This window comes from Nomascus leucogenys, chromosome 14 (genome assembly GCF_006542625.1).
Source record: "Nomascus leucogenys isolate Asia chromosome 14, Asia_NLE_v1, whole genome shotgun sequence".
Lineage (NCBI taxonomy): Eukaryota > Metazoa > Chordata > Mammalia > Primates > Hylobatidae > Nomascus > Nomascus leucogenys.
In genome coordinates, this window is record NC_044394.1 from 20,937,676 (window position 1) to 20,957,843 (window position 20,168).

Consider the following 20,168-nt stretch of genomic DNA (forward strand, 5'->3'; position numbering starts at 1 on the left):
AAAAAGTTCCTCTGAGCCAGACTTCTGTTTAGATTGCTTGTGTTGTGTGTTTTATAGGTAGAAATTTAACTGTGTCTTGAATAATTGCTTCAAACTGTCCTGGGAGCACAAAACTTTCAGTAGCATCTGGGAACAGAATGATGAGGGCCTTCCTCCCTCCCTCCCTCTTTCCTTTCTTCCATTATTCAACATGTTGTAGCACGTAGCACTGTGCTAGTCATAGGGCAGCTTGGAAACAAACTGTAAGGCAAAGTTTCACCACATGGAGCCCCACATATAGAGAGAAGTGGAAGCTGAAACCACCAAGTACCAATTCCCCAGGAACAAGTAAATAGGTGAATAACAGCACATATGTGACAAAATGCCATTTCCCCCATTTGAAAAACTCCTTCCTTTAGGAACACTTATGTACTGTTCGTGGGAATGTAAATTAGTACAACTTTTATGGAAAGTTGTACAGAAATTTCCCAGAGAACTAAAAATAGAACTACCATTTGATCTAGTACTCCCACTACTTGGTATCTACCCAAAGGAAAAGAGATCATCATATCAAAAAGGTACCTGCACTTGTATATTTATAGTAGCATATTTCACAATAGCATAGATATGGAATTAACCTAAGTGTCTATCAATGGATGATTGAATAAAGGAAATGTGGTATATGTATAGGCACAATAGAATACTGTTCAGCTTAAAAAAAAGAATGAAATCATGTCTTTTGCAGCAACATGGTTAGAACTGGAGGCCATTATCTTGATGAAATAACTCAGAAACAGAAAGGGAAATACTACATGTTCCCACTTAGAAGTGAGAGCTAAGTAATGTGTACACATGGACAGAGTGTGGAATAATAATAAACATTGGAGACTGGGGAGGATAGGAGGGTAGGAGAGGGGATGAGTGATAAGAAGTTACTTAATGGGAATACCTAATGCATGCAGGGCTTAAAACCTATATGACGAGTTGATAGGTGCAGCAAACCACCATGGCACCTGTATACCTATAAAACCTCCACGTTCTGCATATGTAATCCTGAACTTAAAATAAAATAAAATTAAAAACAAATTACTTAACGGGTACAATGTAAATTATTTGGGTGTTGTTTATACTAAAAGCTCAGACTTTAGCACTCTGCAATATATCCATGTAACAAAACTGCACTTGTACCTTTTAAATTCATACAAAAAACCCAAAAAACTGCTTTGGGAAGATTAGGGGGTTGAATACATTTATGGTGATTATCTTCTGGTACAATAGACCCTAATAATTTTTTTCTGGTATCTAAATCGATTTATAGGCAAACCATCAGTTTTAGATGTTCATTTATTTATTCTTTTATAGAAAATACTAAATGAAACAAAAATCACTGCTGTTTCAGAAAACATAGCACTTGCATGGCAGTAAAAGAACAGCACTCATGATTTTTTCATCAAACCCTTCTTGGAAAATGATTCAGTATTTTCAGCCTTCGTTATAATTATACAGGACAGCACATAGCTTTGCTTTTCCCTTCCTTTGAAAATTTTAGATTTTTCTCTTCACAAAATAATGCCCTTTTGATATGGACTGCTGCCCTCTGCCCCCACCCCCCCACACCCCCCCACCCCCCAGGCTGCTCTCTGGCAATGCAGAGCCTCTCAGTGTCTGACACCTGCCCCATGCATTGTGCACAGCTGTGCCTGCTCCTGCTCCCTCAGTACCCCTCCAGCGGGGTGGGATGGGAGGTGCGGTGGGGTGGAATGTTCAGGTGAAGTTTAACTTCCTTCTAGTGGGCATTTGTAACCAAAAGGGAACCTTATTAAGCAGATTTCTAGCTGAGGGGCATTTAGATTGTATTCTAAGATTTTAGTGGTAGAAATAGTCCATATTGTGTAGACCCCCCCACACCTAATTCTGTGTCTCCCTCTCTTCTTGCCACCCCTTCATATTCCTTTTGGGCTGATATAACAGAATACCTTAGGTTGGGTAATTTATAAACAACAGAAATTTATTACTCACAGTTTTGAAGGTTGGAAAGTCCAAGACGAAGGTATCCATAGATTTGGTGTCTGGTGGAAGCCCATTCCTCATAGGTAGCGCCTGCCATGACGGGGAAAGGGCTCCTTCAAGCCTCTTTTATAAAGGTGTTAATCCTATTCTCTCATGACTTAGTCATCTCTTAAGGGCTCCATCTCTTAATACCCTCACCTTGGGTGTTAGATTTCAACATACGTATTTTGGAGGGACACAACACTCAGGCCGTAGCAGTCCCCAACAGGTGCTCTTTTTCCCTCTTTCTGTCTCTCACTGTCTGTCTCTGTCTCTCTATCTCTCTCTCCCCCTCTCTCACTGCCCCCCTCCTTTTCCCCCTCTCTCCCTCTTTTCTCCCTCCTCTACCTTTTTGAGCTTGGTGAACACTTAAGACTTTTTATTTGAAATTACCCACAAGTGGTTGGATCTGACATCATTTGAGAACCTGTCCAAAGTTTCCTTCCAAAATTTAATGTTCCATAGAGTGACTTTCAAACAGCATTACAGAATTGGTATTAGGCCCCATTTAAATACAAATCCTGTTTTGCCTGAAATAATGGAAAAGTATAGATCTGTACAATGAAATAATTTCCTTTAGGGGAGCTTCTACATCACTGGTTGATTCCTTCAATAGAATTTTATTGTGCCAGACACTATTCTAGGCACTCAACTATGTCACTTAACATGATAGACAAAGATCCCTGTCTTGTGGAGTTTACATTTTGGTCGGGAGAAACAGACCTTACACAATACACATAACATATGAACAAGCTAATGTATATGGTAGAAGATGGTGAAGTATTTTGATGAAAATAAAGTCAGTACAGTAATACAGCAGGATAAAGCAGATCAGGAATGTGAGTTGGAGGTGTGGCAGGTGGCAGGATCAAATGAGAGGACTGGGCAAGTCTCAATGAGAAGTTGTGATTTGGACAAAGACTTGTAAGAGGTGAGGAGGTTAGCCAAACAGCTGACTGGGGGCAGAGCATTCCAGGAAGAGGGTACAACAAAGGCAAAATTCATGAGGCAAGAAGACACCTGTGGTGTTCAGGAACAGAAAGGAGGCCCTTTGGCTGGTGCAGAGTGAATGAGTGCATGAAGTCAGAGAGAAAACAGGTAGTCAGATCACATAGGGCCCTGATGGACATTTTAAGAACTTTGGCTTTAATTTGGAGGAAAATGGTGAGGCTACTGCAGGGGTTGGAATAAAGAATGATGTGATCAGACTTAGCATTTTAGAAAGAAAACCCTGGCTGCCATGGGTTTGGAATAGACTGTGAGTGAAAATAGCCCTGGGGGAGGAGGATGCAAGAATAGAAGCAGGTCCTTTGTAAAAAACTATTGTGAGGTTGGATTCTCAAGATATTTTGGAGGTAGGGTCAAAAAAAATTTCCCAATGGAAGGGAAGTGGGGTGTGAGAGAGAGGAACCACGCATATTTCTAAAATTTTTGTTAAAAGGAAAGCATAATACTTGAAGAGTCTAAAACTAGGTCTAAATATAAACAGCCAAAAAGAGCACAAGGCTTTAAAAATTTAAGCAGTGGAGGAAGGTGACAAGACAAACAGATTCCTGTCTCAAGCTGCTGTCACTTCCCTCTCCATGACTAGATTCCAGAATATGGGTCTTCCCAGCCAGTGCTTCTGAGCACCGCCTTTCTTTCTGCCTAAAACCCTCTTCTCCAAGATCTTTGCATAGTTGGCTTTTTCACATGCAGATCTTAGTTCTCTGAGAGCTCTTCCCTGACCCTGCTTCCTGAAGTAGCTGTCTTCCCCAGATCTCTCTATCCTAGTACTCTGGTTTGTTTTGTTGCCTTTGTTGTACAAATCACCTTCATAAAATATCATATTTGGTTTTTACTGCCTGTCTTCCCCGCGGGAATGTGGGCTCCATAAACACCCAGATCTTATCATTCCTGGTTGCTACTGTATCCCCGGGACCCAGAACAATATCTGGCACATAGCAGATAATAACTATTGGGTGAGGAAGTGTTGTAATATTAAAGTAAATTACCAAATATTCATTAAACTCCTGCAGGGAACACAACTAGTCAGTGTTTGAGGGTTAGTGAAATATTTTAATGTAGCATTTTTGGGCAAAAATTGAAAACAACACTATAAGAAATAGGTAGAGAAATCACAAGACATTCAATATGTGATTCACTGACAGATGAGTTGAGGAAAAGGAAAATTGAAAGAGACTTGCAGAGTGGGAGAGTTTGATATTGTAGAATTATTGGCCTTCAGAATTAAAGGGATCAGCCTAACAATATGCATAGGTAGAGAGCTTTGCAAAATCTCATTGAGCTTTCTCTGAATACCTCCAACAACAAGAGTACATTATGGTACAAAGCAGTATATTCCAATCTTTGGCATTTCTAATTATTGGAAAGCTATTTTTCCTTCCATGAAAGGAAGAATAGGGAGTATTTGACTAGGCAGAGAAGAATGAGGAAAGTACTGCTGGCTAGGGGAATGTGTGGGCAGAGACACAGAGCTAAGAGAGCTCTGGGCCAAAGACAAACTGAAAGGGTTTCTGCATGGGAGGAGAGGGAGAGGAACTAACTGTCATCTCTTTTGGGTAGGCAGAGAGAAAAAGGTCTGAGAAGAGTAGAATTTGCTTCATAAATAGTGGACTAGAGCAAAATCTGATATCAATTTTAGATTATTTAGGGCAATTAAAGCCCCATTAAAAAATTCTATTTCTCTTAATAAGGCAGTATGAATTAAATATCCAGGCAAATCTGAAAGTGGTGGTTCCAACAAAATTTTTTTAAAATAAGAAAAGCGTCAAATTTTAGTGAGAAATATAATCACTTATACTTGTGGAGTTAATGTGAATTCTAAGTAGGAGGTTGACCTTTGCTTGCCTGAAGAAGAAAAACACTTTTTTCAGAACAGTAATAATTTTTAAAATACACAGTTCTGAAGTAATTTCCTTGGGATGTGAAAAAGCCTGTGGATAGTAGGATTCATATGGAATGAGTGCAAGCCATGTCTTTAGTGCTTGGAGTTTATTGAAAAATTTGTCTATGAATTGGAAAGCATGTGGCTATTGGCCTCTTTTGCTGAGAGAGACTATCTTAGTCCACTTTTTGCTACTATAACAGAATACCACAGACTGGGTGATTTATAGTAAACAGAAATTTATTGGCTCACAGTTCTAGAGGCTGGGGAATCCAAGATCAAGGGGTTAGTATTCAGTAAGGGCCTTCTTGCTACATCATGTCATGACTGAAGGTAAGACAGCAAGAGGGGGCCAAACTCATCTTTTTTTTTTTTTTTTTTGAGAAGGAGTCTTGCCCTGTCACTCAGGCTGGAGTGCAGTGGCACAATCTGGGCCCACTGCAACCACTGCCTCCCAGGATCAATCAATTCTCCTGCCTCAGCCTCCTGAGTAGCTGGGATTACAGGTGCCTGCCACCATGCCAGGCTAGTTTTTGTATTTTTAGTAGAGACGGGATTTCACCATGTTGGCCAGGCTAGCCTCGAACTCCTGACCTCGTAATCTGCCCGTCTCAGCCTCCTAAAGTGCTGGGATTACAGTCGTGAGCCACTGCGCCTGGCCCAAACTCATCTTTTTATAAGAGCACCAATCCCACCCATGAGGGTGGAACCCTCATGGCCTAGTCACCTCTTAAAGGTCCCACCTCTTAATACTGTTACAATGACAATTAAACTTCAACATGATTTTTGAAAGGGATTAACAGTCAAGCCAACACAGAGGCTAATTCTTAGAGAGCCACATAAAAGCTGACATCTATAAACTCATGGCCACTATAGTCTTCCAGATAATTTTCCTCGTATACACTCTTTATTTATTTATTTATTTATTTATTTATTTTTCAGATGGAGTTTCACTCTTGTCCCCCCACAGGCTGGAGTGCAATGACACTGTCTCAGTTCACTGCAACCTCCACCTCCCAGGTTCAAGCAATTCTCCTGCCTCAGCCTCTCGAGTAGCTGGGAGTACAGGCACGCACCACCACGCCTGGCTAATTTTTGTATTTTTAGTAGATAACGGGGTTTCACCATCTTGTCCAGGCTGATCTCGAACTCTTGAACTCAGGTGATCTGCCCGCCTTGGCCTCCCAAAGTGCTAGGACTACAGGTGCAAGCCACTGTGCCCAGCCTCGTCCTATACACTCTTACAAATGCTGTAGTTTGTGTTAGAATGGACCATTACCAGATTTTATTTTCTGCCCTGAGATTTTGGAGATATGACATCACTTCATCTAATCAAAACCACTCAGAAGTGTGGCAAACCTTAGACAGTTGCAAATACCAATAATAAACCTTTTATATACAATCATCAGTGTAATTCGTGGGTGATTTCAAGGATAGATGTTCTGTAGGGAAACACTGCTTTAGAAACAAAAGGCAAGTAAAGAGGGTTTAGTATTTTTATCAGAGTGTTTTCAAACCAACAGAGAAAATGAACAGAGCTCCTTTATACAATTGAATGCATTGCAGGTTAGCTGAAGTGAAATCAAGTCAAGAATATTGTCCAAGGAAATATCAAGTTACTGTAAAGGTAAATCCATGAAGAATATCTAAAGTCAGGGAGAAAAAAAAGAATTTAGTATTTATCTATGTAGGTTACTTCATGATTAGTAGATCCAATATGAGGATTAATGTGGTGCTCGAGTAATGAAACACAATTATTTGAATATATTTGACTAGTCCCCATTGTTAGCAACCAAGTTCATTGCACTCTGAGCTTTAGTTCTCTTATTTGCAAAACAAGTCAGAGGATTGTAGCACAAGCTGATTAGAAAAGCTCTAAGGTACGTTCTACCGCTAAAATTTGAATTTAGAAGATGTGGAATTTAGTGGAATTCTTATGCATGTTTCTTAATTTGTTTTTCTTGCAACAGATGCTGTGAACTTTAACACGTAGGTTCAAAGAATGATTTCTGCTTTGAAAAGGGGCCTGAGATTCACCCAAAGAACATCTTGAGGATGTCATTGGATTTTCACATCAATATTGTTTGCTTCACCTTACTTTTCTAATGTCTAGATGCCCATAGGTTTCCCAGGGTGGAAAGAGAAATAAAATAACTTTTGGGAGCTTTAAAGCAAATTGCCACTGGATTCTCGTGATTTGATATTTGCTTTTCCAGATAGGTGACTGTGGGAAATAACCTGGCCTCTCCTCCTGCACCCACATGTCCCTTTCTTTCCCGTCATGTGATTCCTTTCTTTCTGTGTTTACAATAGGATCATTTTTGGCTTCTGGCCCAGGTCCATCTGTGGCTCCACTCATATCTTTCTGGCCTATCAAAACTCTATTGATACATTTTAAGCTTGAGTTTCTCCTTCATAAGAACTACTGCCAATGTTGATTTTTTTCTTTGCTTCCCTTTCACAGGACTTAGCACTACATTTCAAATTACCTTATTGTTTTTTCCCTTTTATTTTCTCCCAACTGCTTATAAGTTTCTTGACTCTATAGGCTCCTTTTTTTTTTTTTTGAGACAGAGTATGGCTCTGTCACCCAAGCTGGAGTGCAGTGGCATGATCTCAGCTCACTGCAACCTCCGCCTCCCGGGTTCAAGCGATTCTCCTGCCTCAGCCTCCCGAGTAGCTGGGATTACAGGCAGCCGCCACCATGCCCGGCCAGTTTTTGTATTTTTAGTAGAGACGGGGTTTCACCATGTTGGCCAGGATGATCTTGATCTCTTGACCTCGTGATCTGCCTGCCTCAGCCTCCCAAAATGCTGGGATTACAGGCATGAGCCACCTAGCCAGCTCCTTTTTTAATGCATTATATATTTATGTACTTTGTAGCTGACAATTTGGCTATTTTTTGATGCTCTTTTGGAGCCTCATTCTCAGAGTTCTAAAAGCCAAAAATGGCATTCTGAAATCTCAGTTTTATGAAGCTGTCAGCCAGTGCTATAAAATGTAATGGTCAATTTAAATTATAGTACATTCAAATGCAACTTTCTATTAATGACTTTATGATAAAATGAATGCCAGTTTTAGACACTTCCCTTAGGTACAGCTATCTATCATGTTCCCCGAGTGTACCGGGAGATCAGCTTATTTTATAGTTGACACCCTTGAAAAGGACAGAAAAGGGAAAAGGCAGCATGGGGAAGGGGGTTGTAGCAGATGTGGTCAATGTGTTCCAGTACCCAAAAGGCTTTCTTCTCTTCCTCACACCATGAGAAGTTTCTGTCAATTTTTCCTAATGATTAGCTATGACTGAGATCTGGATTTGGATGTGACTTTTTTTTTTAAAGTATTGAGTTTCTTATACTTTATTTTATTTAAAATATAGCTTACATTTTTAAAAATTTAATTATTGGTTATGCACTACTAGTCAGGCTCAGCTGACCTATGGTAAGTAACAAACCTCAAAATCCCAAGGGTTTAACTAAGCAAATATTTCTTCTTTTTTTCTCATGTCACAATTGGGAGATTGGACTTTTTTTCAATGGCTTTTCCTAAAGGGACTCGGGGACCCAATGCTGATCTCACAGTATATTCCAGAAAAACATTTTTCTACTCCACTCCCATTAAAGGATGGCGTAATCAGTTTCTTTCTGAATAAAACAAAACAGCCTGAGTAGTCTTATTTATACATGTAGATCAGATATTCTTCCTGTGTTTTACCCCCAGGAAGAGTGTATTTTTGTGTGAGTATCCATTAATTGTTAAGTAATAATTGCAACAGGGGCTAAGAGCCTGGAACAGTTAACAGGATCTTCTGGAATGCCTGTAATCTAATAGGGAATGTGTGTTCTGAGAAACTTATTAGGATTTGCAATAACTGGCTTTATCTTCATCCTAACCCTAGAACAGTGCCTGACACAAATCAGTGACACAATAAATATTTGTTGAATGAATGAACTCAAAATGTTTTTGCCTTTGCCTTCACTGTAAAGCTATTTTTTTCATTATTTCACCTGTTTAAAAATATGCTCTGTTTGTTCCTGTCCCAGTCCATATTTGCAGTGAATGCTTTAGAAAAAAGATGTGGACATGATCTATTGTAATTCAACATTAAAAATGGGAGTTAGAGAATATTTTCCAAACTCAGGAATTTACCCCTTTTTTCCTGAACTGACATAATACTTTTATAATATAAATAGAGACTTGGTGAAAACATCAGATATATAAACTGCAAAGATTTTGAAAAGAGAAATAGATAAAGGGATTGAAGACAGTCACTGAATTAAAACAAATTCCATTCAATAGCATTTTTCAAATTTCACCTGAATCAGTCTGTGTAGTCTTTTCAGCTGCTTTAAGTATCACAGCCTTATAGATAGTGCAGCATAGGGGCAATAAAGATAAGGTGTAAATTGTGAACAAAAAAGAATGTAACTTTATTTTTGTGTGGTTTAAATAGAATATTGCTGATGAACTTTTCACTTGGATGGCCTTATCAAGTGGTTTTTTTTCCAGAGGAAAGAGCAGGGCTTGCAAAACAGTGTAAATCAGGCAATCTACATTCACATCTTGATGATCTGCAAATCACTTATTCATTTGCAAGAGTAAAGCAGACTCATGAAATCAATAACTTTGCTATTCATTTATGCTGCATACTTTTTCCCACTTTGAAAGGGTCCATAAAGCAGAGTTTTTAACATTTTATTAAGCTAAAAAAATGAAAGGATATCTTTAGCAAATGTCTTCAATTTTCTTTACCTGTGTTTCTATTTTCTTATATGAGAAATGCTCAAAGGTAATCCTCTCCAATGGTGTGAGGTCTCTGGGTCATCATGTTAATGTCAGTGATGGGGGCTTTCTGCACACTATTTTGGAAAACAGGTCTGCTCTATGCTTGTCAGAGATGAGCTTAATTGTTGTATTTGTGAATTAAGGACTGATGCTTATGTATTTTAGAAAATAAAATGTTAGCTCATTGCTTTAGAGGTCACAAATATAGAATTGGGTTCATATAAACTATTTCCACATAAAAATAATTGTGTTTCCATGATGAATTTCAGATCAGGGCATCAATATCCATCCTAACTGTGGATCCTTAAGGGCTCCAGACACTTAGGTGCACTACCGTATTGCCTCTTGCCCTTTTTGTGTGTCTGAGGCTGAAGAACATGAACACTGAGGAGGTTCTTCTGCTTCAATATTAACTATGGAAGTGTTACCAGTAGCGAAACCATATGAGTCTGCAGCAGCCCCAGTTCTTGCCTCCTCAGAAGAAATAATTTGACTGAGGGGCATAAAGCGGAAGAAGAAGCCGAGGCAAGTTTTAGAGCAGTAGTGAAAGTTTATTAAAAACCTTTAGAATGGCTGGGTGCAGTGGCTCATGCCTGTAATCCCAGCACTTTGGGAGGCCGAGGCGGGCGGATCACCTGAGGTCAGGAGTTCGAGACCAGCCTGACCAACATGGAGAAACCCCGTCTCTACTAAAAATACAAAAAATAGCCGGGCGTGGAGGCACATGCCTGTAATCCCAGCTACTAGGGAGGCTGACGCAGGAGAATCGCTTGAACCTGGGAGGCGGAGGTGTGGTGAGCCGAGATCATGCCATTGTACTCCAGCCTGAGCAACAAGAGTGAAACTCCGTCTCAAAAAAAAAAAAAAAAAAAAAAAAAAAAAGAAAAAGCTTTAGAGCAGGAATGAAAGGAAGTAAAAGTAAAGTACACTTGGAAGAGGGTCAGGTGGGTGACTTGAGAGATCAAGTGCACTGTTTGACCTTTTGACTTGGGTTTTATACATTGGCGTGCTTCTGAGATTTCATGTCCCTTCTACCCTGATTCTTCCCTTGAGGTGGACTGTCCACATGTGCAGTGGCCTGCTAGCGCTTGGGAGGGGAGTATGCGCAGTGTGTTTACTGACGATGTATGCATGCTCATTTGAGGCATTCTTCCCTTAGCCGTCTCACATCCCCACAGGAAGATCATATACCAGTTAAACTGCTATTTTTCCTCTTAGTACACATGCTTGAGACCACTCGCCCAACTCCAGAGATCTTACTGGGGAAGTGCTGATCACCAGTACCAGGTTTTTTCTATCTATTGGGAGACTGCCTTTCCCTGGTGTTGGCTGCAACTAATTATTATTTTAGAGAGACAGTTAACAACCACCTGACCATCCCGTGTGTTGGTTGCCTGACATTCTTGGTGGGTGGGCTCGTGGGGAGCCCTCTCCTGCCTTGCTCGTGTTTGACTAGCTACCTAATGTAACAGAAGTGTGCTCTGGAGAAAGTCTATTGCTGTGTACCTTTCACTGCACCTGAAATATGTTTGTTCTTGTGCGATGAGTGAATTGCTACTATGCGATGACCTTGTATATTTTCACTTTAATGAAGAAGAGTTACTATCAGATTGTTCCCAGAAATAAAATTTCACTTTTCTTGACCTGTGACCCCTTTTCCTGACATAAAGCCATAAACTTTAGAGTTCAGTATGGAACAGAAACTAAGCATGATAACGATTCTGAGCTTTCAGCACATGCCTGAGCTTGTGAAGGAATGAAAAAAATAATCAATTTCAGGTCTGCTTCTGGTTTACCTAAAGATGTGTGAAAAACTTGGGTCTGTCACAGTCAGCTAAAATCAGTCAAAATTCATTCTAACTCTAAATAGCTCTTTCCTGTTTCTTCTGTCAGTATCTGTAAGTTTGTGAAAAGAACAAATATTTTTCTTAAGGCTTGAAATTTTTATTGGGGGAAATAAAGAGAACTGGATGTTTGAAAAATTTTGTTTTATTTTCTGTTTTTTTTAATGGAGCTTTGTAGTTTATTTTGGTTATAGTTAACATTACAAAATAGTCTTGTATATGTAGAACAACTCATTGACAACTCAAAATGTACAAAATCAGAAGAAAAGAGTATAACTGTCTTCAAGATGCCTATTATTCTGAGTCTGGTTGGTGTGCAAAAAGCCTGCAGTCTCACCACCTATAATTTTCTCTAATACTTTTTTTTTTTTTTTAAATTGACCTCAATACACTTTATTGCAGAACAGGAAATACTAAACATTTAAGAAAGATTTGTGAAAAACGATTTGACTTCGGAAAAATATTTGTTCCATCTGAAGAGGATCAAACTTCAGAAATATTTTTAAAAGTCCTTGGCTGAAATGTCTCAATTCTTAGTGATTAAAAATAGCTAAAGGGGCTTAGAGTAGTGGAGAGACTGGATTTTGGTATTAGATTCAGGTTTGAGTTCTGGTTTTGCCCTGTTCTAAGTGTGCGTGATTTTACTAATTAATAATGATGTTGGACTGCTTTTCTTAGGTTTATTTGTCTAGTGTATTTCCACTTCTGAGAAATATTTTCCATACCTTTACTTGTGTTTTCTTACTGGTTTGTAAGAGTTCTGTATAGAATCTTAATACTAATCGTCTGTCAATTATGTGTACTACCACCTGTAAATATGCCAGTTTGTATCTTATCTAATATTTCTTAACATTGTAAAATTGTTCAAAACTGTTTTTAGTTTCAGTGGCTTCTGTTCTTATTTTTCTGGGAGTTTTTTTTTTTTCTTATTTTAAATGACAGACGAAGTAGTCACTATCTGATTTGAATAAATCAAGCCAAAAATATCCTGACAGTACACCAAACAAGACCTGTGTGTATAATGTGAGTTCTTTCTTTTTAATTTTAGAATCAACCTTGTCCTATGTTAGGCAGCTGGAGGCAAGAGTAAGACAGCTGGAGGAAGAAAATCGCATGCTGCCCCAGGTGGGTGACTTCCAGAAGCTCATAGCTAGTCAGTGCCATTTAAGTTGGTAGCATTTTATTTGGAATTTAAAAGCTCAATGACGTTTTCTCTTTTAAATGATAGAAATCATTTTGTAAATAGCCATTCATCAATGTAGAGTGTGATTACGTTCCATGATGGCCATCATCTTTTCCAGATTTCTATGTGTTATACTAAAGGATGCAGATGTCTGAAATGAGAATGTGAAATAATTTTGAAAGGAAGAACAAAGGAGAAGGATAACATAATGAGAAGTAGAAAATAAAGACATGTTGATAGTAGTACTCATATACATCATGCATGTCGTTGGTGGATATAGGGAACGCACTCTTATTTAAATAGAAAATTTGCTAATTTCTGAACTAGGCAAAGCTGTAGGTAGTTGGAAGGTTTCACATTATAATTAAGTTAGTACATTCTAAAATTCTTTGTGGTATAATTGAACTCTTTCAGTGAAACAAAGTGATGACAGTAATTGACAGTTTTTACTTTGGGACTTCATTTCTTTCCCCTTATTAAAGTAAAGTGGCACTTTTTCTAGGATGTTTAATGTCTTCCCATACATTTCACTTATAAAATTCTTTCCATGGGCTGTTAACTTGGTGAGAATCATGCTGGTCTTTTGAGGAGGTGGTTTTCAGAAAACGTTTTGCTGAGGAGTTGAAAAATATGATTCTAGGTTGGTTTCCTTTCCAAGCATGTGGCCAATAATATATTTTAATGTTTTATAACAAGATGTTTTCTAAGAAATTAGTCACTAGGGTTCTTTCTACATTCTGGTTATTATTTCTGTTTCATAAATGGCTAAGGGAAAATTATATCTCAAACAACTAGTAAGCAGTAGTTTAAATAAAAGGTCAAAGATTAACCAGTCTTCAGGTTGGTATTTCAGGAGAAGAAATTTGAACATTAATGCAAAGACCCTTTAGAAAGACATTTTAGGTCTTTTAAATCTTGTTTTGTTTTTGAACTACTTTTGCTCGTTAGTGATGATTTGGGCTATCAGGTACTGCACATAAGAATCCTTTTTTCTTTCTTCCATTGGCTAACAGTCTTCCCAGAAAGCATGAGATTGAGTGAAATAAACCTATAGTAGTCGTCCCCCTTTTCAAGGGGAATATACATTCCAAGACCCCAAGTGGACGCCTGAAACCACGGATAGCACCAAACCCTGCAATACTGTGTTTTCTCCTAACATAAATGTATGTGATAAAGTTTAATTCATGAATTAGACACAGTAAGAGATTAACAACACTAATAACAACGTTATTGTTAGTAAAGTACTATTAAATAAAATAAGGGTTACTTGAACGCAAGCCCTGAGATGCTGTGACCATTGGCCTGATCATCAAGATGGCCATTAAGTGACTAACAGGCAGGAAGTGTAGACAGCGTGGATTCATCCCAGGTGGGATGGAGCAGGACAGCATGAGATTTCATCACCCTACTCAAAACGGCCCACAATGTAAAACTTGTTTATTTCTGGAATTTTCCATTTAATTTTTTTGGGCCCTGGTTGACTACAAGTAACAGAAACTGAGGCTAAGGGTGGAATTCTGTACTTCTCTCTCTTCTCAAACTGTACATGTATTAAAATTCATGATGACAGAAGAGATTGTGTCATGAAATAAAATACTACTGGTGGGTTTTTTTCTCTTTGCTCTTCATTATTTTCCTTTTAAAACTTTTTTGTGTTCCTTTTTGCCTTTTATGTTAAATTCACAGTATGACTGTGCTAAGGCCCTTGACAGAAAACCTCTAACTTCTTACTTGTTACAAAGAAACCTACAAAATATAGTTAGTTTATTATACATGGTTGTGCCATCTCTCAGGCAACTGGGAATGTAAAAGAAATAGAAAAAAAATTCCAAATGATTTTTATTTCTTAGTTTCCTTCTGAGAAGGAATTGAGGCTGACATCAAACAGCAAACTAATAGCATGTATGTCATCTTATCAAAAAAAAAAAAAGAGGCACAACAAATGTGAAAATGATGACAAGGTTGATTCTTAAAAACCTGTAAAAGTGAGTGTTAGAAGTCTTGAAGGAAAATCAGAAGAGTCCTTAACTATACTTGATATGTCTATGTGTATTGGAATACGTAGTAGTTGCATAGTTAAGACTAAGCAAGATTAAACAACTACTCAATTTAAAGTGTTCAGTTATATCCTTTTAAATACATTACTATTTTGCTACCAAGGAAGGTTTTCGGTTCATTTTGTTTTGTTTCATTTTCTTCTCTCTAAGAAATGGCCGAGAAAGATCATGTTTTATTGATTCTAAAATGTTATTGATGTGGGATGCACCATCATGATATGTAGCATTACAAAAGAAAAATGATATCGGTTGTACCATGCCAGATTCTTGCTGATTTCAGCGATGTTACAAATGGGTAAACAATGTTTTCGTTTTAGTTAAACAGCTATTTGTCAAAGTAATTTAATACAAAGAGAACCCATTGTTTGAAATATGCTGTTGGACATATGCAAAGAATGCAGTAGATCTGTCAATTCAAAAACAGTATTTCTGTTAAATTTCTCTATCACAGAGTGGTGCCTTCATTTACTACTAAGATATAATAGAGGTACCAGTTGTAACTACTTCTATAAATACAAACTAACATGAATACAGACAGTAGGTAAGACCCTAGGATGGAACACAATAAATGGATCTCAGAACAGTGAGCATCATGTGGAGAATTCTCATGGGAGACTGAGACTTCAGCTGGATTACACAAAGGCATTTACTGGTACAACTTACTCTTAGATGTTACTGATACTATTACAAATAATGTATCATGAGATTTCCCTGCAGAAACTGTTTCTAACTATGATGTTAGCTGATTTGCAAGGCCAATTCAATGAGATAAGCTGACATCCTAGCCTAAGTTAATCTCAATATTCAAACATTTGATTTTCAATTCTAAGAATTTGTTTGCTATGCCTTGATCAGAAGGTATTCCTTTTCACTCCCAACTTTATTAAAGCATGTCCATTTGTCTTTGAATAAACAGAAGTAAGAATGTAGTTGGCAGTTGGAATCCCAAGTATGTAAAACACCTTTGCAGCTATAGCCAGGATTTTTACTTTTAGTTTAGAGTTTAGACTAATTACATAAAGCACTGTCCTGGAGGAAGAAATCTTCCTCAATGCTCCTTTTTATTCTTTATATAAAATTATGTATAATGAACAGAAAGTCACAACTTTGCCCTAGCAATATAAGTATTTAAAAATAAACACGATGAGTGTAATAAATGCTTGTGGATTTCTCCCTGGTTAGATGCAAAGACCTCAATTTTTTCATTTGTAAATGAAGGGGTTCTTCTCAGCTCTTACATTTTGTGGGCTCAGGTGTAAATAAAGGCTTGCGCCCATGTTTTATACATATGCAAAATGTTCTCAAGTCCCAGAATGAAGGGCTCTTTATTCAAGAACAGATAAAGGCAGTGCAGATTAAGTTAGTTTTATCCAGTGGTGAAGAGCAGCCCACAGGAAGTGCTGATGGAGCCTCTGTACAGCCACCATGGCAGGTCATCCCCAGTGAATGTAGAGCTCCTTGATCTGCCATGGCGTGTACTGTGTCCTGCAAGAATCACTGAGCAGTATTTTAAATCCAGTTTGTGAACACATTTCAAAGGTATCCTAAGGTAAGAACCAGTCTTATTATTCTTAGAAAATGCTGCATTATGTGCTAGTTATTATTATTGAGAAGAAAATGCCTCTTCAAAGTTAGTACAAATGGTAGTTAAAGGTCACCTGGACTTTAGGATATTCTTCCGAGCACATGAACAAATAGGAACATTTTTTACAGGTCACAGTTAAATCTTCTTCAAAGAGTTGCATATAATATCTTACAGTACACATAATACACATAATGCTAAACTGCTCACATTGGCTGTCAGTTCCACTGCATGGATATATGATGTAATGTGAACCTCAAACAAAAATCGTGCTTAAATAAATTGATTTAAATAAATGTAGCTGCTGTCTATGAGATTTCATTAACTTTTGAATCCAGTGAGATGGAGTCACTCTGAATAATGTAAGTAGGCATTTGTAAATAATGACATAGTAGGGTGTAAAGTAGTTTTAAGGAGTTTTGTATCAAAATAAAAAGGAACACAGCTATCTTCTATACATACTTACAAACAAATACAGGTTTTCTCTATACAAAGAATCATCAATTTCCAGAGCTGGATAGAACCTTATGTGTCACATAGGACAACCCCCCTTTTCAGTGAAGGTGTATTGGGTTCACAGAGGTTAGCAGCGTCCGCCTGTCAGGCAGCCAGTGAAGGCCAGGCATAAGATGTAGGCCCGTTCAGTGTTCTTTCTAGCACGTGCACAGTGGCTCCCTTAATCCATTCATACCATTAATATGATTCAGTGTAATTAAGCTACTAAACCTATTTTTATCTTGTTGACAAATTCATTTTTTCCAACATTTATCTTAAAAACTAACATTGGATCTGCTTAGCCATCTGAGATTTGTTAGATGTTGATTGCATTCCTGCTTTAAAATAAATGTTCAGTTTTTCTTAATGCCATGGTATACAACATAAATAAAACAAAAAGTGCATTTTACAGGGTCTTCTCCCTGACACATTTCCAAAGTACTTGAAAATTATAAAGGTTTATCATATACACACAAATACCCACCCCTGCATGGAAAATTTATGCTTAACAGAATGTGGTAAGAGAGGGCCTTTTGGTTCAGAGTGAACTGGAGGAGGGTGGATAGGGGGAACTGATAGTTACAGTCGTGGTTTTAAAATTGAAATTTTAAAATTGAAATTTGATTTTTAGCCCAAATTCAAAAACCTTGCTTAGCTCTTTCTACTCCATTCATTATCCTTTTCTTGATGGTCACAAAATTTTTTAATCCAGACATAGTCAATATGTTTATATGCTGCATCTGTAGTGAGGCTTATTCAACTAGAAAATATCTTTAAATGGATGATATAGAATACCTACCTGATGATTTTATTATAAATAAGTAGTGCTACCCTTTAAGACATCAGTTACTATTCAGATGTAATGCTGAGGTAAAAATTATTATTATTAAACTATTCTCACCTATTTTGTGCTGACTTGGGATTTTGCATCATAAAGAGACTCAACTAGAGACATGAACAAGCAGTTTGCTGTAGCTCCTAAGTCGATTAACTACATTTGTTAAAAGTCCTATTGGGAAATTTGTTCTTTTTGATCAAATGCTCTGGCGCCAACATCTGCTTGGAAAGTAGTATATATTCATTATGCTCAGAGACCCTCCCCAGAACAAACCATCCACCTCTTGAAGCCAACATTTGCAAGCCAGTTTCTGAATCCATAGTGGCACCCGGAACTGCCTGCTGTCATATACCTGCACGTGGGCTGTGGTTCCACAAACCTGTTTGAAAGGCATGGTAACTCAGATAACCGCTGAGTGAGCCCCTTCCCGCAAGTGTTTCTATTTCGTAGTGCTAGCACACATAGAAGAGTCTAATTTTAGGAATGGAAATGAAAAGTCTCCCTCTCAAGTAATTTGGTTACAATGTGCCTTGCAATGCAGTCTTTCAGTGCCTTGGCAAGAGGCAAGGCTGTTGCCAGAGCAGTCTCTGAACAAAGGAAAAGAACCTGTCACTGTTGCCAGAAGTGCTGAGAAGGGTACATAGGAGCTAAAGAAATCAAGCTCTCACTTCTGTGGCAACACAGCGCAGGCCCAGCATCACATCTCTGATGTCCTCCCTCACCTCACCACGGTGCTTATGCAGAATTACTAGCATGGGGGCAGAGAAGGGAGGCTTCTCTCAGATACATTATTCCCCTTATGTGTGTTTCCTTGTTTGCTGTGGAGATAGGTATGTATCGTGTTGCCTCTTTGTCCTTTTCACATTTTCTGACTTTGCTTTGCCTTTTGTTTGTTTTAGTCTCATAGGGCCATAGATGTATGGCTCTTTTAGAGTTGGAATTGCTCTGAAAAATAAAAATCTGTAACTGTTGTACAAAAACTGTCACAGAGTAAGGCTTTCCAGGATCCTTAAAGCAAGTGATGGTATTCCTCAACTGTTATTTGCATAGAAATTACCATTCTGGCACTCCTGAAGAGAAACTCCTGCAGAATTATACTTTTTTTTCTCATGAAGAGCGACCCTAATTATGTTGCACAACCTGTGTAGAATCTGGATGCTACTGATACGAAAAATTAGTTAAATCCATTAAGGATTGGTTGCTGCTGGAGTCATACTTGGGAAAAAATGGACTCTACCAAATGCACAGTGCTTATGGAACAACGTTTTCTCTAAATTGACATAATTTATATAATTAAAGGAAAAAGGCTTTTATGTGTAGTTCAATAGAGCTTTCAGGGGACAGATGGGAGCAGCACAAGTGGTGTGGGTGTGTTGGAATAAAAGAGATAATTAGATATGAAAAGTAAATTTATGGAGAAAAAGTCATGCTAGAAAACCTAAATAAATGGAAACTGGATTAAGGGAAAAGCTAAAATTTGTCAGAGAAAACGTCAGAGAGAGTATAATTCACAGGAAAAATGTCTAAGGCAACATGGAGGGCCTCAAAGTGAGGGGATTCATAACATTCTTCAGAGATTTCCTCATATTTGAGGGTTCTTGTTTGAGAACCTCTGATACACGATGATAAATCTTCGTTCTAATGAGAGAATATAGGTGAAAGGGAAATGAAAATAAAATATGGCCACGCTGCTGATTAAGCGTATTAGTAGAATTATTTAATAGATACTAAACTATTTGGGACTGTGTTATCAATAATTCATATTTAATAGTGTTGCCTTTTTATATTCTATCACTAAGGTACATTCAAAACTTTTTTTATTTGTAATAGCATAAAAATGTAGCATTATTGTTACCTGTCCTTGGCAGAATTTTTCGCAAAAAATTATGGGACCCTATCAGTCTTAGGTTTGGCTATATAGTAATATCAACTAGAAATGTAGATACTTATGAGAAGCAATACTAAGGAATATTTGGAAAAAAATTTGAAAGGGAATTATAAGAGAAGCAAATGTTGCCTTGAACTTATACAAATGCTTTTCTGTTCTTCTTTTGCTTAAAAAAAAAAAGCCAAAACTAAAAAGTTAAAAGTTAAAGATGAAACAGTCTGCTGTTTTCTTTTCCTTTTTTTTTTCTTTTCTTATTTTATTTTATTTTTTTTGAGACACAGTCTCGCTCTGTCACCCAGGCTGGAGTGCAGTGACACTATCTTGGCTCACTGCAACCTCCGCCTCCTGGGTTTTAAGCCATTCTCCTGCGTCAGCCTCCCAGGTGCAGTGGCTCATGCCTGTAATCCCAGCACTTTGGGAGGCCGAGGTGGGCGGATCACTTGAGGTCAGGAGTTCAAGACTAGCCTGGCCAACATGAGGAAACGCCATCTCTACTAAAAATGCAAAAGTTAGCAGGGTATGGTGGTGGGTGCCTGTAATCCAGTCTTCTGTTTTCTAATAAAGTAAGGTAACAGGCTCAT

At 38.0% G+C, this 20,168-nt stretch overlaps 1 protein-coding gene across 7 annotated transcripts in view; it reads left to right on the plus strand.

The window, feature by feature from the left end:
• Positions 1 to 20,168, plus strand: part of CCDC85A (coiled-coil domain containing 85A) — a 202,812-nt gene that overhangs the window by 147,897 nt on the left and 34,747 nt on the right. For 6 of the 7 annotated variants that reach the window (XM_030827276.1, XM_003262404.3, XM_030827278.1 and 3 more), the window contains exon 3: positions 12,593 to 12,669. The exons of the other annotated variant lie outside the window; for it this stretch is intronic. In XM_030827276.1, coding sequence (XP_030683136.1) covers positions 12,593 to 12,669 — 77 coding nt within the window. The remainder of the gene's footprint in view (positions 1 to 12,592; positions 12,670 to 20,168) is intronic. 7 annotated transcript variants of the gene reach the window in all.